The sequence below is a fragment of the Podarcis erhardii genome, assembly GCF_964252035.2.
Source record: "Podarcis erhardii genome assembly, chromosome: 5".
NCBI lineage: Eukaryota > Metazoa > Chordata > Lepidosauria > Squamata > Lacertidae > Podarcis > Podarcis erhardii.
The window spans coordinates 37,232,009-37,254,373 of record NC_138509.1 but is presented as its reverse complement, the minus strand read 5'-3'; the positions used below and the strand labels follow the sequence as shown (position 1 = coordinate 37,254,373).

Here is a 22,365-nt window from a genome sequence, read left to right as displayed (position 1 = left end):
AGGGGGCTCTGTGAATACAGTGGATCCTCCGGATACGAATTAAATTCGTTCCGGGGGTCCGTACTTAACCTGCAAAGTCTGTAACTGGAGGCGCCACTTCTGTGCACGTGCGCAGTGCGATAGAGTGCTTCTGCGCATGTGTGCGTGGCGAAACCTGGAAGTATACACTTCCGAGTTTGCCGCGTTCGCAACCCAAAAGTTACATATCTAGAGTGGTACGTAACTCAAGGGTTCACTGTAGTTCCAGTTAGGGTTGTGCATTTTTTTCCTCATATGAGGAAAAATGTGAAAAAAGACTATCAGTGTTTCTCCCATGAGCATGTTAGTTCTTGATTAGAGGGGAGAGCTGAAATTGGTTTCCCCCCACTTGTTCCACTGAAATAAGTCTGTCTGTCACCTGAGGGACACTGTTGGCTACAACCCAAGCTCTTTTATAATAATCACAAGTATTTAAAATGTTTTTAGGAGGAGATTCTGTAGTCTTACAATTCATTCTTTTTATTTTATTTTTGTCTAATGGAGATGCTTCTCAAAATGCACCTCTGAATATTGCCTACTGCTTTAGATGTGAAAGTATGAAACATTTGTATTGCCAAGCTGTTTACAGGTTAAATAGTTAAGCAGTAGCACTTCTAAAGAAATCTGAAACCCTTTTTATAGTTCCATATTCTCTTTTGTGCTTGAGGCTTTCCAAGCTTCTGTTTACATTACCAGGACAACTGGCCAAAGCTATGCTGTGCTTAGTGTAGAGTTTAAAGGAGGCTCTATGAATAATTCCAACTAGAGCTATGTATGTGTGATGGGTAAATGTGATCTAGTTCCAGGTTATGCAATTATCCACCTTACTTTGTTCACTTGCAACAAGTGTAATATAATAAGTAAACAGTCTGAAAGGTCTATTAATTTCCTGATTCACTTATCAACCAGTTTGCTTGTCTTGTTTTTCCTTTGTGGGTTATTCATAGGGCATATGCATAACAGCACAGTCCTATGCCAATCTGCACAGAAGTAAATCTTACTGTGTCCAATGGAGCTTGCTCCTCTGAAAATGAACATAGGATAGCAGCCTATGTGTGATTTATTTACTTGAGATTCTGAAAGCATAGTAGTTAGTTGGGTGATTCGCTAGCCTTGCAGATGTCCCTTTTTTTGTTCTGAAATGTTTTATCTGTTTGAGACAAAGAGAACTTTGCAGCTTACATCCTCAGCAGTGTTGTGCACAGCTGAAACTGTGAATAAGAAACACACGTTTTTGGATTTTCCCAAAGCATTTAATGGACTAGTACAAGGGAAATTGTTTATTAGCCATTAGCATTTTCCTTTGTATGTTAAGATTAAGGGCCAGATACATATCTCAAAAATAAAAATAAGGGCATGCTAGCAACACCCCTATACAGTACTCAAATGTTATTGCCTAACCTTCACCTCCAAGCCATTTGCCTGAAGGACACAACCACAAGTTTGAGTGCATACATAATGCTAAGCCTAACCTTGGCTTTCCCCTAGCTAGCATGACAGTAGCAGGAGCAGAGGAGAGACACTGCAACATGATCTTTGTTCTGGAAACTTGCACATTTTCTCCTCCTTGCTCACCCACTGCTTGACTTTGTGCTACATGTGAACTGTCTCATTATGCTCTACTCAAGGCTCTGCTGTGTATATGTTGCGTTCATTTTGTTCTCGACTTCCACCGATTTAAAAACCAAGGAAGTGCTGGCTCATTTACGTAAATATATTATAAAATATAATGGTGCAATAGTATTTTATCAGTGCTTAAAGTATAGTTCAGCATTGGCATTGATAAGAGTGCTGGGCAGAGCAATCTCTACCTAGGGAGCAGAAAGGTGGAGCAGTAGGACAGTCACGGCCTCCAAACCCTAGCTGGCTTTTATCAGCCAGGATAGGAAGTGAGGATAGGAAGTTTATTTTTTGATGCAAAGACTGGTACAGCTCAGGGACTCAAGGAATAGGGATCTGGGGGGCTTTAAACTTCCTGCACCTCCACCACATGTGGAAAAAGAATATCATGGCATATCCAATATTTATTGCATCCCCTCTCATTTATCATTTTATTATTCAGTGAGTTCCATTGCCACAGTGCTGCCATTTTTATGCAGTTATCCTTGTAACTCATTGCTACTGGAAAATTTGAACCCTTTTAAGAATTCTGATAGCTGCTTTGAAATTGTCACTGTGCCACTGATTTTTATGGTGATATTTTGAATTAGGGTTTGATTGAACTGTGGATTGCTTTTATTGTTGGCCTCTTTGCACACCCCCCCCCAAAAAAAATTATATTATTTTAAAGAAATAATTAAAGTTGTGGGGTTGCCTATGCTGGATTAAATTGAAGCTCTGAGTAAAAGCAGATAAAATTGCCTCTCTCTTGGACTTTGCTGTACAGTATTTGATTTGCTGTTCTATCAGTCAACAATCAGATGTTCAGGAGATGTTATCTAAATTACAGTAAAATTATATACTGTATAATCCATCTGTGTTTTTGTAGATAATTTTAAATTAGTTCAACACATTCTTGTGGTTGACTTTACAAGGTTTGTGTCTTTAAATTTAGCTGTCAGTAGAAGATGAAATAGTTTTCTGTCTTTGAAGGGAAATGCATTTTTATCTGTTATGTGAAGCTCTCATCACTGAAGATATCTCTGCAAACATAAATTGCAAATCCTTCAGAACTCAAGAAGGAAACTAAATGTAGAAAAAAATAACATTTTTATCTCATGTTGATAAGTGTTTACACAATGGGGGAAAAACAAACCCTAGGGAATTTCGTTGTAAAATAGTCCAGTTGGTTTGAATTAGATTTCCATGTGAAATATAGCTTTTACTTACTTACTTTTTTTTTCTTTAATAAAAGTTGTGGGAAAGTAAATGGAACATTTTCTGAGTGATAAATAGTAGCCATCTATATGTGATCAGGGTTTGAACACACAACAATCTATATATGAAGATGATTGTTCTCACTGAGCCTAATGAAATATGAGAATTGCAAGTACAGTCACAGTGGGAAAATGGGATTTTAGATCAAACTGAAGCTGGGGTTTTTTGCATGTTAATATTAGTATAGCTCTGAGAACTCAACCTGTAGTCAAAATCTATTTCTTCTAAATTATTTCTGATATTGAACAATATTTTTTATTATATTTTTTTAGTGAAGTACTATGTATATCAAAAAGCTATAGATGGAGAGGCATCATTATACATTTTTACAAGTGACATGATTTAAAATTTCCTTTTGGAGAAAATGTTGCTCAAAAACAAGAGGGTTTGTTAATTTTTCTTTACAGTTATTGCATCCTCAGGACAGTGTTATGGAGAAGATCCCATTATAAAATATTTTTTGATGAATGCTGAGCTGTGCTACTGGGGTTTTCCAACCCCCAAACCATGTAGACCAGGGATGGTGAATGCGCCTTCTAGATGCTGTTGGCTTCCGCTTCTCATCAGCCCCAGCCAGTATGGCCAGTCATCAAGGTTAATGGGGGCTAGAGCTTGTTTGTGTGGTAGGCATATTACACACTCCTCGCCTGGGCCAAAATGAGGGTGCACAATGGATTGGACATGAGTGTGGGTTGGAACAGATGACAGATTTATTGACTACACTGCAGTCAGTGATGTTGGTATGGAACTGGAGCCAGGATCTGTTTGCCCAATAAGGCTTCTGATACAAAGTTCAATACACCATTCTAGCACACCCACTGGGGAATTCTGTGGGAGTTAATGAGCATAAAGGACCCAGCACAGCAGAGGTCAATGCAACTGTCCACCAGAGGTGAGTGGCACCATACCTGGCCACCTGAGCTCAGGCCAGGAGCTGGTGCATCCTCTCAAAACCCCAGTGCCATACCTGCCTAATTTGTGACAGGTAGATGGGTTAAATAAATGCTACCGACTGAGAAAAAGGCAAAAGCCTCTTAACCCCAGGGCCAACTGTGATGGAAATTAAATTTTCTTCCTGACTCTACAGTCGTACCTTGGACCCCAAATGCCTTGCGACTCAAGCGTTTTGGCTCCCGAATGCCACAAACCCAGAAGTGAGTGTTCTGGTTTGCGAACGTCCTTTGGAACCTGAACTTCCAACGTGGCTTCCTTGGCTTCCGATTGGCTGCAGGAGCTTCCTGCAGCCAATCGGAATCTGCGCTTTGGTTTCCTAACGTTTTGGGAGTCGAATGGACTTCCGGAACAGATTCCATTCAACTTCTGAGGTACCACTGTAGTATAAAAGGAGGGAGGGGTGGGAAATATGGCTATTGTAATGGCAGGTGACCTGGCATTTTAAGGTGTCTGATGCCACACTCCCTTCTCAAAGATGCCACAGGGCCGTGTGAGATTGCGAGGCCCTGCAAGATTTCAGGGAAGACCTGCTCTTCTCTTCACTATTTAGAAGCACCAAATCAGGTGCAATATCTGGAGGATACCATGTTGGCTCTGCCTGATGTGGACTTAAAGTGATTTACTTTTGCAGGAGTTCAGTTTCATCCTGCCCATGTTTACTCTAAAGAAAGTCCTATTGATTTGAGAGGTACTTCCAAGTAGGTTTGCTTAGTCATCCAGCCCTTTCAAGTCAGTTGCTTGAAAACTGAGATAACTTATTTAACAGGTTATGTGAGTATAAAGAATAGGATACAAATATAAGTGATTTGTTTTTTGTATTGTATTGTATTTTTTATTTTTATTTTAAGGTGAGCTCTTGGGTGACATGGCTGATTCTGACTGCTGGGTCTATGGAGGAAAAGCGAGAAGTCTTCTCCTATGTGGTACACGTGGCAAAATGCTGCTGGAACATGGGCAACTACAACGCTGTCATGGAGTTCTTGGCAGGCCTAAGGTACTTGCAGCTCATTCTTCAAATGATGGAGACTCATCATAGATTAAACTACAGCTTCTGTTACTTGCAGCTGTCCTTTTAAAAAAATAAACAGTGGACTACACGTCATCAGTCACACTGCTAAATAGTGTTCTGTTGCTAAGTTGCTTCGTTTATCTTGTCCAGGGAGTTTATGACAGGCTGTTTTGGGAAAATTCACTAAGATGGATGACGGAGGTTAAAATTGGTGAAAGACAGGTCTTTTCTCACAATTCTCCAGAGACCACATCATTTATCTTTCTAAACAATAAACATGGAAACTTTAAAATAAAATAAAACACCAGCTTTCTAAGAGCATAGATAACAGAAAAGGGCATTCTAGAGATTAAAAGGAAGACCACAAAACTTTTGATAGAAATTGTTTCTTACCCAACTCAAAAATGTTAAAAACCCTTCTTACTCCATTTTTCATTAACATTTTATTGATGTTATTGAAAATCAAAAGAATATAAATACAAAGCAAGAATTAAAGGTAATGATAAGTCTCTTCCCTAGCGTCCTGGAAATGCCAACTCCTTTTTGCACTGTGGCCACTGTGAGAACAGGGTGCTAGGTTAGATTAGCCAGGGGTCAGCAAACGTTTTCAGCAGGGGGCCAGTCCACTGTCCCTCAGACCTTGTGGGGGGCTGGACTATATTTTTTGGGGGGGAATAAACCAATTCCTATGCCCCACAAATAACCCAGAGATGCATTTTAAATAAAAGGGCACATTCTACTCATGTAAAACTACGCTGATTCCCGTACCGTCAGCTGGCCGGATTTAGAAGGCGATTGGGCTGGATCTGGCCCCTGGACCTTAGTATGCCTACCCATGGATTAACCTTTGGCCTGGTCAAACAAGCTCTTATTATGTTGTTATGAATAAATTGTTAAGCTATAGCAAAAAAGGCCTGTGTGTGTGTGTGTGTAAAGAAACTGTGCAAGTAACCAAGGCTTTATTTGGATTTTTCAGTACAGCCACAGTTCTTGCAGCCAACAGGGCAAGCCACTGCTCTGCTTTCAAAGGAGCTTGTCTCACTGACAATTTAAAAGACCCATCATGCAAAATCAGTGATACTTTTTATTATTAACTACATTGCATAGCATTTGATAATCTCAAATCCTGTGGTTACAAGAGGTGTGTAGCTTTTTTATACAAATTGTCCCAGTTAGGAATTTTAAAGGAACCCTGCTTTTTATCCATTTTTGCATACATAAGTAACATAAGTAGATGTGAGTTTCATTTTTCAAAAAAGAGCAACAGTGTAAATGAACTGTGAACGAAAGCTTTTTAGCATGCAGCAGTCTGATTTGAATTAATAAACTTCAGAATATGATTTGCTTGCTTTTTTCTCAAATAGGTCAAGAAAAGTTTTAAAAATGTGGCAATTCATGGACCAGTCTGATATTGAAACAATGAGAAGTTTGAAAGATGCAATGGCACAACACGAATCATCATCTGAATATAGAAAAGTTGTCAACAGAGCTCTGAATATCCCAGGCTGTAAAGTCGTTCCTTTCTGTGGTGTATTTTTAAAAGAACTCTGTGAAGTTTTGGATGGGACTGCAAGCCTCATCAGACTTTGTCCTCAGTATAACTCTCAGGATGAAACACTGGAGGTAAACTAATGAGAGATAGCATTAATTGCTAAAAGACCAGCAATAGTTCCTGCTTTTATTAATAATTGTCCACATATGAAAATGTACATGCATACATCCAGTCCTACAGGAATGATAGGGGTGGATTTTGGATTGGTTTTTATTTTAGTGCCTTGTCTAATTTGCACTTCCTGAAACTATTTGCAGACTGGGGGGAAACATTTTTTTCACACTCCTCTTAATTTTGCAATGCAGTTCTCCAAACAAAGGAAGTATGGAGAAATTTATATATTAGGGGAAAGTGCATAAAGATGCATATACCGGTGAAAATAATGCACAGAAATGTATAGAAAAAAGTCTTTCAAAATTTGTGTATTAGGCAAAACTGCATGCATTAGGAGAAACGAACATTAAAATGCTGGTGATTTTTCATGACAACTTTTTTAAAAAAAATGCAAACTGATGCAGAAATATGGAGAATTCATGACTGGAAGAATGAGAAAGTGAAATTGGACCTTCCAGCTCTACAGTTCTATGGTTCTGTAACAGATCCTTCTGTCCCTTTTCTAAAGTAAATTGATGTGTAACGTAAAAGCACAACACGAATCATCCGAATATAGAAAAGTCTTCCAATAGCTTTCTCTTGTCTAGCAGCTGAATTGGACTGTTTTGGATTAGGTGATGAAAGAATTATAGGTCCCCACTTTATAGTGCTGTTTGCTGCCTTTTTCCTCCGCAAAGTCTGTAAATTGCCAATGCCAAATTACAATGAATTAATAAGATTACTACTGTTAATCATAATCTTGTTATCTAACAGTAGTATGTACCGTATGTGTTCAGTGTTGGAAATCTATACTGTGATCCAAAAGGTCTTCAAGAGGCTTGTGACCTGTTGTTGTTGTTGTTGTTGTTGTTGTTGTTACTCTTATTCTTTGAAAAGCTGGCACCCAGCTGGGATGGGAGTGGGGAGAGACAAAGCACAAAGCTCCCTAAGGCTCATGGAACTGCGTCTATCATTCTTTGGACCTTGTCTGTGCATTTTGAATCAATATGAATGTTGTAAATTAATTTCCAATATTGCCTCTGTTAAATATTTGGGTTTTACATCTTCAAATTCACATATTACACAGTGATTTCATTGTTAACATAAAGCAAAATTAATGTTTGACACCATAAGCATGCAGGCTGATTTTGGTCATCACTGGCATGCAATATGTACCTATGAAATAATGTGCAGCTTGCAGCTTAAATGAAATACTCTAAAAGCCTCAGCTTTTATCTTAAATATAAAGGTAGACCCTTGTTATCGTAACGTTAATTTGGAAATGATGCGGGCCTTGGGCTTGTAATTGGAACGGGCCCTTGTTTTGGTTAATTAAACTTACTTCCAAATTTGTGTGTTCATAACTACTGCCCAAAATATATATAAAATTATGGTATGAGATATTCAGTGTCACTGTCTTGTAAAACAATCAGTTGGGTATTGTGCCAGCAAATATGTGCATAGAATTGGAGGCAATAAATTCAGTCATTCCAGGGCAAAATTGTTGAGAGAGAGACAGAGACCGAGGAATTCAGAGTTCCTACTATGTATGCTATGCAAACAGCGCTTTGGTCACATAGAGCCACCATGCGTCTTAAAACGTGGTAGTAATTAAGGTTGCAATCCTATATCCGTTTTCCTGAGAGCAAACCCTATGCAACTCAATGAGACTTGCTGGTCAGCAGGCATGTGTAGACTTCTATTGTATGTAAGTAGATCTAACAGAATTCCAGCTGGCAGGGCACTACAGAATCACCTCCCACATACAAGATGCTGTTGCTGTTATCTTTTGGATTGAAATGCCCATCTGAAGTAATTATGCTTACCGAAACGTTGTTGATTTGCATGGATTTTCTTTTAGTTTGTTGCAGAATACAATGGGCAAGACAACTATTTACAACGGATAGGTCCAGACGGCTTACATAATACAGAAAAAGAATCAACAGCTAACTACATCTTTCAAACCATTCGGAGTTGTAATCGTAGCTTGGAATCTGAAGATGGAGAAGATAATTTCATCGACTATGAAAATGGAAATTCCAGAAAAAATTCTTTGAAGGACAGAAACCGCTATCAGTAAGGCTTTATGGTTTGGGTTTGTTTTGTTTTAATTCTTTTTAAATTTTGTTTTGCTAAATAAAACAAAAAACCATTTACAGTATTCTGTGTATAACACATCCACTAAAAATTCAAATAACAATATTTAGAAGGGAACAGTCTAATCAAATTGCCTATTGCAATCAATTAAAAGGCTTTTTGCATCTAACCATGCATTTTCTGTACTTCTGAAATGTTACTGTGTTTGCAAAATTGCTTCATAAACTATGATCTGAAGTTGACTTTCCCCCCACTAATCTCATAGTTAAAAGTGACTGCAGTTTGTTGGAGGTGAGATGACATTGTAAACTGTGGTTGATCTTAAATGAAAGCAGAAGCTTCTGAACTCCTCCTCACAGCCAGGCCAGAGGAGGACAAGTGTGGCGTGTAATCCCAAGACTATGTGTAAACCACCCCAACGTGTCAGTTTTATATGTGTTTTCTTATTTTAATGAGCTTGCTATATAAAAGTAATTAATTTAGGAAATTAGTCATTTTAATGCAGCTTTCCCCAACCTGGTGTTGCCTAGATGTTTTGGCTTCTTAATTCCTGATCATTGACCACACTCACTGGCAGTCATGGAAGCTGAGGTCCAAACCATATGATGGGCACTAGGTTGGGGAAGGCTGATTTAAGGAACATATCTGCTATATTGGACTGCTTCCAGTTCCAGATATTTCTCAGAGTTATGCATGGAATCATGTCGCTCAGACGTTTAGAATCCTTCTCATTAAATTTTATGTTCCCTCATGATGTAATTACTTCTAGGCAAAGCCGTTTCATCTTGTGCATGCAGCTTTTAGAAAGCTACAGATGCAACTAGGGCTTGTTCAGTGATGCCAGGAATAGCACTATGGCATCTCTGTTGATCTTAGCTCAGAACATTATATCCTGTTGGAACAGCATTCTGACCCAGTCAAAATAAAGGTTATTTATTATTGTTCCTAATCCCACTACTTTTAAGGGCAAGTTATCTGAGGCTCATAAATTATCTTGGGGAAAGCTTATCAGACTAGTAAACTCTTTGAATATTCACAATAGAGTGCAGCCATTCAGCACAGGTGTTGTTTTAATTATGAAAGCTCATGTTCTCTGACCTCGGATCCCCAATTTCTCTCTGTGTTGTGAGAAAACCGCTTAAAAGTCCAGAACACAGTGCACTTAAATGTAAATTATATAAGAGCAGTGGAGACTTTATTGGACAATGCTTGAAAGATTTTATTAGATCTGTACTTGCAAGAAGAATTATAATATCTGTTTGTGGTTCTTCATGAAGGATACTTCTTAAAGGCCGACAGCTGTGATGTATAATGAATAGCATTTTGCAGTTGGCCACACAAGAAGTCCCAGGTCCAAAATCTTGCTCATCTGTAAAGTTCAGTGGGTGGTCCTGGGGAAGGTCACTGTTTCTTAGTCTAGGATTTTTGAGAAGGTGTTATAATTTGGTTTGGATATATTGCCATCTTCCCTAAGAAGGAAATAAATATTAAATTAATTTTGCTTTCTTGCCCAGTATACATTAAATTCAAGTAGTAAATCTGTTCTGGTTACATGGAACATAGCAATTAATTATCTTAATAGAGGCTATTGGGTCTAAATTATACATTATACTGCAGCTATATGTAGCATAGCTCCTTCTCTATTGTAAAACCCACTTGGAGCAGAAAGTTGAAAGTGTGGGGAATGCTTTCCATGCCAGATACTTTCCCCTGGATAATTCATCTCTTTCCGGCATATGGATCCATGTTTGCAGGGTAAACATGGTTCTGCAACACTGGAGAGAATAAAAATTGTTAGGGACAGGAGAAGGATTAAATATACTCATCAACTTGCTCCTAAATCAGGCATAGGCAAACTCGGCCCTCCAGATGTTTTTGGACTACAACTCCCATCATCCCTAGCTAACAGGACCAGTGGTCAGGGATGATGGGAATTGTAGTCTCAAAAACATCTGGAGGGCCGAGCTTGCCTATGCCTGTCCTAAATCATTGCAAAACACCACCCCAAGGAGGTAGGAGCTGCAATGTAATGAGTACTTTGGCCCTTAGACTTCACAATGCTGGTTGGAGGGGAAAGAATCACAGTTGTTCAATTATGTGTCATGACTTTTCTTAACAGTCTGATCCTAAGACTTACTGAACCACTAAGACCACGCGTCCAGTAAATGCCTTTTTCTGCACGTAGCACCAGCAACATGTTCTAAATGTCCTTATTTCCTTAATATGTGCATGAAGTCATCTTTGCTTCCTGACAAAATAGTTCCTAATAGAATTATTATCATCTGGCAATATTTCTTTCTGGGCAGTTGAGCAACATCTGACGTTGAGCAAGCCTTTCAATTCACCTTTTGACATCTGAAAAGTATTTAGAACGCCTCTTTAATAGTTCATATCTTTTCATTTCTTTTCTTCACTGTTTAACTTCTTTACATTTTTTTTTTAAAAAATTCAGATCCTAAACTTTAAACATTTCCTCTAGAATATAATATGTGAATGAGTATAAATCTTCCATTTGTTAGTAGAACAGAAAAGCAGGGCTAATATGCAACTGAATACCAAAGGAAGATTGTTGCCTTTGTGACTTGCTTGTGACCTTTCCAAAGGTATCTGACTGACCAATATCAGAAGCAGACTGCTGAAGCAGAGTTTTTAGTTTTTAGTTTGATCTCTCAAATTGCCACCTTTTTTAAAAAAAAAACCAATGAGAGTGCTGGTTTGCTTGATTATTTGACAAGTACAGATTAGAAATAAGAGGTGGCTTCTCACCTCCTCCTTTAGGAGATCACTTGGGTAAAGGAAGGCTAGTCCTAAAGAATCCTTAGAAGTTTTTGAAAATTATTATTAGTATTATTTGCTTATTACAATTACCACTATTGTGTTTTTGGTTATGTTCTATGCTCCCATACAAGCAGTCCTTGTTTTGCGCAGAGGTTATGTTCCAGTCTCCTGTGTCAGTGGAGCATGTGTAAGCCTGCTCTGCCTCATTCCACTGTGCCCACACTCCTGTTCTACCCCGCCCATTCTGGCCCAATGCAACTCTTTTTGTGACGTCATTATGACGTTTTGGGGCTACTTTGAGGTTCACCGTTGTGTGTGTGTGTGCAATCGCACATCATTTAGATGCGCCTAAATTGGTCGTTGCCTGTATTATATCTTGCTGTTATGTAAATATTGCTGTTTGAGAGTAAACTTAAGCTTTTATTTATCTCAAGTAATGTGATTCATATTTAATGATTATACTATACCCGTCAGGGCCCAAATGAAACACAGGGGTACTTTTTTAATGGATAATCTCACACGTATTTGCTCGAGTCTAATGCGCCATTGAATCTAATGCACACCTCAGTTTTCAGAACCTTGAAACCAAAAGAAGTATTTGCTGGCAAATGTAAATGTGCCATTGAATCTAATTTGCACCTTAATTTTCACAAAGTAATTTGGCCAAAAAAGATGAGCGTTAGATTCGAGTAAATACGGTAGTTAACACAAGTAACTTAAGAGTTTGCTTAGCTATGGGGTGGTGAGAACTGATCTGAAAGGAGCATTCAGTGACAGCTGCCTTCCGCATTGTGAGCAGTGGCGGCCAGGGGGGTGGGGTGGGGTGGGGGTGGGGGTGGGGAGAGACACTACTCATATATCTTGGCTTTTGTAATAAGTTCCTGAAGAATATACGGACAATTGATTGTGCCAAGGAACTATTATCTATAAACTGCCTATAGTTCATTCTTTAGTGATATTAATACCCTTTTATGGTAAATGAAACTTCTCTAATATGACAGTGGGGAGTTTCAGTGACATAATGTTTTCCATGTCATGTTTTTCCCCTCAAGCTAAATTTCACATTCTTTCACTTTTGATCAGAGCTTTTCATCAAGCAACTTGATTTATATGATAGGATTTTTTTTGGGGGGGTAGCTTTAACACTTGGAAGAATTTATGCTGTTTCATTCCAAAGAAGCTTGCAGTATTTTTTGTACTTGCCGTTGATAAGGGACTAAACCTCTGTGAAGCCACTCTTTTTCCTTGACTTGCATCCAGACATATATAGAGAGAGTGCTGATAATTATTTTGTGTGTGGATGTACACAGTGAGTGATATCAGCAGAAGAATAGGACTACATTCTTTGTTCTTATTTGATTGTTGAAAAACCGCATTACAGATTGGCATATTGCTACACTGTCATTTTGGTTTAGGAATGCACTGAACAATTTGTAATGTGCATGCTGTTATTGTCTAGTTTAGCAGTTGGGAACAGATCGTTGTCAAACCTTTTCAGTCTGCCCATTCTGGAAGCTGTCACAGGGGCTACCCCTCTCCTCTTGCTTTTGCATACCCACCTTTTGTGCTTTCATTTTTTATCCTTTCCCCGCCCTTCATGGGCCAACTTTGACGGGAGGCGAAGACCACCATCATGACATCAGGTGATAACTTCCAAGAGTCTGGTTCCGAGAGCTCACTTTTGAGAGGATTGCTTTCTGCACCAGTCAGCTGATTGGTGTAGAGAGCCCTCTCCTCTGAGATCCCTTTGCAAGCAATTTGAATACAAACCACCCACAAAAAAATAATTCACAGGGCTGGCTCTCTGTACCCATCAGCTGATAGGCAAGGAAAGCCACCCCCTCTGAAATCCTTTTGTCCAAACCACTTGAAAACTCAGATCACAGGGCTGGTTTCTTGCATTAATCAGCAGGAAGAGCCATCCTCTCTGGAGCATGTTTGTAAATGCCAGCAGAGTTCAAAGTGCTGGCTGGCCGTTTAAGGTCTGCTTGCCAGTGACCATTTACAAACAGTCCCACCAGGAACTCCCTAACACAGCTGATCCCCCAGTGGAGCTCCCCATTAACACTTAGGCACCGTTTGTCAAATTTGGGTCTCCAGCTGCTGTTGGACTACCATTCCCATCATCCCTGTCCAGTGGTCCTGCTGGCTAGGGATGATGGGAGTTGTAGTCCAACAACAGCTGGAGATCGAAGTTTGAGGAAATACTGATAGAGGAGGCCCTACTTGCAAAGGAACAACGTAAGGAACAATAGACTAGGACATCAGGTGTGGGGAAAGAGGGTGTAGTTGGACAGAACTAGCCTCAGGGGCCAAATTAGGACCCCTGCTGTGTCTAATTAGGCTCACAGGCTGGGAGTTTGCCAGCCCTATTTTGGAAACTGAGAGGGAGACTAGTAGGGCATAAGCAGGCAAGAGGAAGTAGAACCTCCATAGTCTTGGGCATGAATGTGTTATTGGAGCTGCTTTGCCTCCATGGATATAATATTCACTTGCCTGAAATAAGGGTAACTTATGCCATTTATGCCAATACTGTCCACCGGTGTGGCATGTTTGCTCCAGTCCTTCCTCCTCCTGACAGAACAAAGTCATTCTTGAGATTCAGGTTAGGAATGGTTTTCTTTTATTCACAAATATGAAAGAATGCAGTTGTATGCTCACAGAAATTTCATGATGAAATAGCTTGTTCTAGGAACGCGTATGCTAAAGAAAGGCTTGTTGTATCTTTGCTTCTGTACAGGTTTCTAACAGGAGATCTGTCAGATTCTGAAAGCGACATATTTGAGCAATTCAAAGAATGGACTACCCAGGCAGCTGAAGAGCAGCAGCAAGCTTTTAGTCATGGGATAGAACTTATTCCCTGGTATGTGCTGTCAATCAGAGCTGACATCCACCAGTTCATGCTGCAAGGCGCAACAGTCATACATTATGACCAAGAGACACACATTTCAGCACGGTGCTTCCTTCAGCTTCAGCCTGACAGCAGTACGTTGACGTGGGTGAAACCCACCACTGCTTGCACTGCAAATTCTAAAGTGAAACTGAGCATGCTGGGTAGCACAGCTGACCTTGGGAAGTTTCAATTTCTTGGCAATACTGGATTAAATGGACTTGTGGAGGGTTGCTTAGACTTGTTCTCCGCAAAGGCTGTGTATATGGGGCATTCTGGCATTGATATGCATGCTGTGTGTGTTCAGAACAAACTTTGCAACATGTCCCTTAAAGAAAACGGTGTGACGCTATTATACGGTCTTCAAACTACTGAAAATAAGTTGTTGCACTTCGTTGCTCCAAAATATACTGCTAAAATGCTCTTTGATGGATTGATGGAATTAATGAATGCTATCAGAAAGATGAAGAGATTTCCTGATCAGAGATTGCAGTGGCTGCGGAAACAATATGTCAGCCTCTACCAGGTAAACGATTGATTTTCCTTGTTCCCTAGCAGGCAGAACACATACCGTAATTTGCCCACTGAGCCCCTAGATCAATCTCTTTTCCATTCTCATCACTCCTCACTCCATAATTCTATTAGCTGCTCATGTTAGTTCCTCAGGACCCTAATGCAGCCTACTCAATGTTCTTCTGCTCCTGTGCAGTTAAAAAACACACACCACATCATTATATTTCTTTTTAAATTCTGTATCTTGTGCACTTTAATAAAGCTGAGGACTTTTATTAGGAGGACGGTCGATATGAAGGCCCAACGTTGGCTCAAGCCGTTGAATTGTTTGGAGGGAGGCGCTGGAGTACAAGAAATACAAGCCCAGGAAGCCTGACAAAAAATGTAGAGAAGCCAAGCGTGCAGAGAAACAACACACTAGGAATCAGCACAGCTAAGAAAAAGAAGAAAGTACTCATGAGGGTAGGATGCTTGTTACTTAATGTTGTTGGAGGCATGATTGAAGCTTCATTGTCCAGGGCTTTCTCCCTTCCTTTCCCCCACATGCCCCCCAAATCGGCTTGCAGAGGGGGGCGGGAGTCAGGAGAACCTCCAGAACAGAAAGTGAGGTGGGCGACCATCCCTCTATTTCAACTTGTTTGCATATCATTTACTTCAAAACAGTGGGGTTTTTTGTTGCATAATAATAAAGAGGTTTGCCTATGTTTAAACTGAAATAGAATATTCTGGGTGGTATCCTTTTTACTTCTGAGTCGAGACTTTTTATTATGGAAAGCAAAGAGAAGGGAAGTATCATGCATCTGAAGCATATGTAGTATGTTTGCCTATCCAGAAAGTATAACTCAATGAGAAAAGCACTTGCAGGAAAGGCAAAATCAAGTCATGCTAAACTTCTGGACCTGCCAATGAACATTCTGTACTGGAGTTGCAAAAAGGAAGGTTGAAATAGGAGGCAGTGGAAGAATCTTAAGTTCAAAAGTTTCTTCTTAATAGATTGTAAGACTTTGAGGACAAATGCAGGAAGCTCTGGTGCACCCAAGCTCCATGCTAAGCAGGATCAGTGCCACAGCAAGGAGCTCTTTGGCATGCTAAGCAGGATTGCTCTCCCTTTGCATCAGCCAATGGGCAGCTGGGTCCCACTTAGTGTTGGACTCAGGGGGCTGGAGCGCTCTTATGCACCCAAACTCGGCACTAAGTAGGATTGTTCTCCCTGTTGGTGAAGAGAGAGCGATCATGCTTAGTGCTGGGTTCCTGCTTAGCACAGGGCTTCCAAGACTCCCAACAACCAGCTGGTTAACCATAGGGTCAAACTCCATCCTCACCTGTACACTGTCACGTGTAGGGCAGGTGAGTGTGGCTTGTCCCAAATGGCCCACTGGCCAGAGGTTCCTCACCCTTGAATGCCTCCAGTGGAGGACAGAGGAACATACAAGCCCAGGAGAAGGCTTGGTTCATTCATATAGAACTAAGCCATGGTTTATTTAGCATTACTGTACATCCGAAGATGGCTAATATGTAGAAAATTTGGTTTCTTAAGTTTTTGCAAGACTCTTAATCAAGGCTTGAACCTGTGGGCAAAGAGTAAGATTTAGTCAAATATACCTTTATCAAATTGATAGCCTATTCAGCTGGTTTATGACAATGGGATAGGGCAAGCCAGCCAGCTGAAGGGCTTCATAAAATGGTCAGTTTCTGTATAATAATAATAATAATAATAATAATAATAATAATAATAATAATAATAATTTATTTATACCCGCCCATCTGGCCAAGCCTCCCCAGCCACTCTGGGCGGCTTCCAACAAAATACTAAAATACAGTAATCCATCAAACATTAAAAGCCTCCCTAAACAGGGCTGCCTTCAGATGTCTTCTAAAAGTCTTGGTAGTTGTTGTTCTCTTTGACATCTGGTGGGAGGGCGTTCCGCAGGGAGGGTGCCACCACCGATAAGGCCCTCTGCCTGGTTCCCTGTAACTTGGCTTCTCTCAGTGAGGGAACTGCCAGAAGGCCCTCGGCACTGGACCTCAGTGTCCGGGTAGAATGATGGGGGTGGAGATGCTCCTTCAGGGGCATTGCCTGTGGGTTTGCTTGTTTGTGTTTTAAAATGGTCATTAGCAAATATGGAGCCCTTCATTTTGGATCCAGACTGTGGCATTTTTGCAGGGAGGTGAGGCTTTTAAAAAACAACTTTCCCCATTTCCCCCCTTCCTTAGGGAGAAGCCCTCTCAAACTACACTTTGCCCTGTAAGGGTGAGGAAGAATGTACAGTTATCAAATTGGTACCTGTCTGTTTTGCTCCGAGAGGCAAACAGCATCTTTGGCAAGGACTAATTTCCCTGGCAAAGTGCACAGAGGAAAGGCTTAATCTCTCCATCCCACAAGTATTGCATCTCCAGTCTAGATCATTGCCCTTCCCTCCTTAGGGCTACATTTTAAAACCCCATGGGCTCTCATCCACGGATCTCTGGATGGTTTCATCCATGGATGAAACACCTTGTTTGGACCTCAAATGAATACCTAATGATCATTTTCTTTGATGTGCTACCTGCATCCCTTTTGTCTCAGCAAACCGATAATTGTTGTTGTTGTTGTTGTTTAGTCGTTTAGTGACTCTTCGTGACCACATGGACCAGAGCATGCCAGGCACTTCTGTCTTCCACTGCCTCCTGCAGTTTGGTCAAAAAACCGATAATAGCTTGCTTGAATAAATGTTCCACATACAGCTTTGTAACTTAAAAAATGGATGTTGGTTTTAATATGCAGTGTTTCTAAAGATGTTCATTATGAAGGTCACTGTTTTAAGGGTGAAAGTGGAGATGGCACTGATGATGAAATGGTAACCCGAAAAGCAAGACCTTTTAAGGAAAATCGGAGTAGAAGTGGTTCAGACCCTCAGGATATTGATGAGCAGGAAGAAGCAGGTACGTGCTTTCAGGGTGTGTGTGTGTGTGTGTGTGTGTGTGTGTGTGTTGCAAAGGACCTCAAATAATCCTTTGGGGGTCTCCAAGCACTGAGTTATCCCTTATTTGTTGTTTGATTGTGGCTTCTCAAGCTGCTTCCAACATTTAGGAGCAGCTTTGGGGGCAATGTAGGAGACTACAGTATTGGGGGGTGGGTCCAAAGCATTGATGTGTGTGTGTGTATAGCTTTCTTTCTAGGAAGACTATAATTTTGCTTTTTTAAAAAGAAAAGAAAAGAAAGCTCAGTCTGGAGTCCTGCTGGCTGCTGGCCAGCAACATCACTGTCCTCTGTACCCAGTCCTGGGTGAAAGCGTAGGAGTTGCAAAGAAAATAAATTAAAAAATCAGTTGCCTTCTCCTTCAGTATTTCCTATCTGACGAATGACTTTGTGCAACATGAAAACTTGGCCACATTTTCATAAACTGGTGATAATTGTAGTAAAATATATTCATTTAGCTATATTTTACACCACTATAGCCAGTGTGGTGTAGTGGTTAATAGTGGTAGACTCGTAATAGTAGTCTTGCAATCTGGGGAACCGGCTTTGCGTCTTGGCTCCTCCACATGCAGCTGCTGGGTGACCTTGGGTCAGTCACACTTCTTTGAAGTCTCTCAGCCTCACTCACCTCACAGAGTGTTTGTTTGTTTGTTATGAGGGAGGAAGGGAAAGGAGATTGTTAGCCGCTTTGAGACTCCTTAGGGTAGTGATAAAGCGGGATATCAAATCCAAACTCTTATTATTATTATTATTTCTTGTGAGTTTCATTTTTGCTGCTCTAACAGGGCTCTTTTCTTCTTCTTCTTCTTTTGAAAAGGGGTATTATAAATGCTGTGATACAAATTTGCTTTCCTTCTTAGAACCAACTCTTCTGGTTACTTTTCCTGCTACCAACACTCTGCCTTCCAGAAGAACACAATCCCTGATTACCTCAGTGCCACCTAATGTAACACCTGGGGTCTCGTCACCTGTCAGGCCAGTGTCTTCTCCTGTGATGTCATCATCAATAAAAGGTCAATCCAGGTAAGAGAAAGCATCATTGAACATGTGTGTTTTTGTGCATGCTGAAATTCTAAAACCTATACTGAGATCACTCCTTACTCCATGTTGAGTGTTGGGATTGAGGTGTCTGAAATCAACAGATGCATCTGGAATTCCTTTATAGTTTTTCCCATTAGCAGTTGATAAGTGGCTTACTTTTAGCTGGCAAACTAATGGACTGCTTTTTTAGGTGTGTGTGTGTGTGTGTGTGTGTGTGTACAGACACAGTGATAGTTTCCATTACATACCTTTATTTCTTTAGCACGTGGAGCAGCAGCAGCTGGCATGGAAGAGGAAAAGGGGGGCTGAAGGGCTTCCAAACCTGTATGGTTTCCGATAGCAACATGAGTTTTGTTGAGTTTGTAGAGCTCTTCAAATCTTTCAGGTAAAATCTCTTTTGTTGATTCTTACCTGAGAGTTTTTTTTAAAAAACCCCAATGTTTTAACAAGAATTGATAATAAAATGCATCATATATTTATAGCGTTCGAAGCCGCAAGGATCTGAAGGATCTTTTCGACATATACGCTGTGCCCTGCAATCGACTGGGTTCTGATTCCATTCCACTGTATACGTCTCTGAAGATTGATGAGAACACAAATGGACTTCAGCCAGATTTAGGTAAGATAACTTAAATTGACTTGGTCGTGTGTTGGAGTTGAACCTGGGAGCTAAGTGTTTGGTGCTGGTCACGTCACTTTCTCTCCATTTCTGTAAGATATGAACAGTGGCATGCCTAACTGAACAGTTGCTGAAAGAAAAATATTTTTAAGTTTTATCAAGCGCTTCACAGATTTGAAAATGTTCTATAAATAATGAATAAATAAAAAGGTAAAGGACCCCCTGGATGGTTAAGTCCAGTCGATTTTGACTGTGGGATGTGGCACTCATTTCACTTACAGGCTGAGAGAGCCAGCGATTGACCACAGACAGCTTTCTGGGTCATGTGGCCAGCATGACTAAACTGCTTCTGACACAACACAACACCGTGATGAGTGCCAGAGTGCACAGAAACACCGTTTACCTTCCCACCGCAGCGGTACCTATTTATCAACTTGTGCTAGTATGCTTTCAGATTGCTAGGTTGGCAGGAGCTGGGACAGAGCAACAGGAGCTCACCCCGTTGCACGGATTCCAACTGCCAACCTTACGATTGGCAAGCCCAAGAGGCTTAGTGGTTTGGACCACAGCACCACACGCATCTCCAGAAAGAGAGAGAGAGAATAAATCTTCAGTCGTGTGTTCCTTCAAAGTTCCTTGACCATTTAGGACTTTAAAGTTAAAACTAGCAGTTTGACCATCGTATAAAGCATTTATGTTCATATTTTTGTCTTTCAGATTTACTGACTAGGAACATATCTGATTTGGGCTTGTTCATTAAGAGCAGACAGCAGCTATCAGACAACCAGAGACAAATTTCTGACGCTATTGCTGCCGCAAGCATTGTTACTAACGGTACTGGAGTAGAGAGCACATCTCTGGGAATATTTGGAGTGGGCATCCAGCAACTCAATGACTTCTTAGTAAATTGCCAAGGAGAACACTACACATATGATGAAATCCTCAGTATTATTCAGGTGTGTAATGCTAAGCTATTGGAATTCTAATCACAGGGCTTCTTAATTCCTCTCTTAGAACCAGGAGCAACCACCATATTTAAATTGGTGTGGCAGCATCAGTAACATAGAGAACATAGAGAACAACAGAACATAGAGAACACAGCTGCCTTGTACTGAGGAAGATTTATTGGCCCATCAGTATTGTTGACTCTGGCTGGCAGTGACATTCCAGGGTTTCAGAATGGGACATTCCCAGCTGTACCCTGAGATACGGAGAGTGAACTATAGCCCTTCCCCAGTTCAATTAAAGTTCAGTGTTTTTAAATCCCATTGTTTTCAGCAGTAAAAACTTGGGCACGTAGCTGAATCATGGCCAAAACTCATACTGGGCACAGAAATAAACATCTGCAAGCAAACCTGTTAGGAAGGGAAGAACTGTGACATCTCACCTGTGTACCAATTTAACATAACCTTTTCACTCAGCTCGCTCCCTGATAGCTCCAGGAGGATGCAGACATCACACAGATGTTGGTCTTAAAGACATCTACGCTGAATCTGGAGTTTTTACTAAGGGATCACTATAAGCATTAATGGGAGACCTGCGATAAATTTGTGAAGTGTTTCTGCACAAGTCAATGTTTGCAAGCTTCCTTCAGAAGCTGGCCTTTCCCCACCACTGGCTAGCAGAGAGAAGCTAGCTCACCCCTGCTGGCTGATTGGCCAATAAACCTCCTGGGCTTGACTTCTGGGGCTGTTGGGGCTATGTATTTGTTCCTGGACCAATGTGGGTAGCATCTCCCCCACCGATATTAGCTGTGCTTGCTGTATCTTCCTTTCTCATGTGAGAGTGGTCTTTGCCTAGTTATAAATTGGCAGCCAGGAGAGAGCAGGGCAGAGGCATTGCCATAGTTCTGGGAGTTATGACCTGCATTTGAAGACCTGAATTTGACACCATCATGCCTAATTCTCAGTAATGCATTAGCTGGATTTGAATAAATTATGTTGCCAAAACTGTGTATAGCGTCTAAATACATTTCATTTTTTTAATGCCAATTTATTTTAGTCTATTTATTGACATTTCTGTTCTGCCTCTTACAGAAGTTTGAACCCAGCATCAATATGTGCCAGCAGGGACTGATGTCTTTTGAAGGATTTGCACGGTAATCGCCTGTAAGATCGCCTTGATATTTTCTTAACCTGCCCTGCATTTCTTTTTATGAATTTTAGCCTTTTGTATCTCTAGGTTTTTGATGGACAAAGATAATTTTGCATCTGTGAACAATGAGTCTCAAGAGAATGTTGAAGATTTGCTATTCCCTCTGTCATATTACTACATTGAGTCTTCACACAATACGTATCTCACGGGACACCAGCTTAAAGGAGAATCCTCAGTAGAACTTTATAGCCAGGTGCCTTTTTCATTTTTATTTTTTTTTGCAAGAATTTGTTTGTTTGTTTGGAACGTCAAAAAAAGCATGACCTTTCCCCTGCTTTCTAAACCTAAATGTCCTGAATACTTGCTTGTAAAGCATAGGAAAAACAAGATCTGTGGGAAAAACTGCTTGTGTGCACAGTTGTGCTCAGATGCTTTTTAAAATAATATATTTAAGCTTTGTTCTTAAGGCACAAAAAAGGGTGGGTTGGTTTGAGAGTCACACTAGCCAGTCTGATCTAACCTGCTAAAATTAGACTTTCCCACAGGAAAGACTTGAGCTAATACGTTGGTTCATTTAAATGTCACAGCACCATTCAGAATAATGCAAGTTCTGCTGAAAGTATGACTTTGAAGCAGCACCATTACTCAGAAAAGTGTTTGTTGCTTCTAGGAACATTACATAATATTTTAGACATTGTTTTTGGGCAGTAACCCACATGAAAATAAGTGCTCCTTTCCATGGGCTGAATTATATCTTGTGTATGATGGAGTTGCATCATGTTTAAAAGAGTTTACAGAAGCACCATACTTCCATACCTCACCAACAGACAGGAGCATTTAGCACGGGGCCACAGAGCCACCCTCCAGAGCC

At 40.5% G+C, this 22,365-nt stretch overlaps 1 protein-coding gene across 5 annotated transcripts in view; it reads left to right on the top strand.

The window, feature by feature from the left end:
- Positions 1–22,365, top strand: part of PLCE1 (phospholipase C epsilon 1) — a 133,609-nt gene that overhangs the window by 86,263 nt on the left and 24,981 nt on the right. For all 5 annotated transcript variants that reach the window (XM_081863943.1, XM_081863944.1, XM_081863940.1 and 2 more), the window contains 12 exons: positions 4,698–4,843; positions 6,223–6,481; positions 8,365–8,579; positions 14,119–14,794; positions 15,061–15,243; positions 17,586–17,703; positions 18,601–18,763; positions 19,044–19,166; positions 19,264–19,400; positions 20,118–20,356; positions 21,437–21,498; positions 21,582–21,747. In XM_081863943.1, the coding sequence (XP_081720069.1) occupies positions 4,698–4,843; positions 6,223–6,481; positions 8,365–8,579; positions 14,119–14,794; positions 15,061–15,243; positions 17,586–17,703; positions 18,601–18,763; positions 19,044–19,166; positions 19,264–19,400; positions 20,118–20,356; positions 21,437–21,498; positions 21,582–21,747 (2,487 nt within the window). The remainder of the gene's footprint in view (positions 1–4,697; positions 4,844–6,222; positions 6,482–8,364; positions 8,580–14,118; positions 14,795–15,060; positions 15,244–17,585; positions 17,704–18,600; positions 18,764–19,043; positions 19,167–19,263; positions 19,401–20,117; positions 20,357–21,436; positions 21,499–21,581; positions 21,748–22,365) is intronic.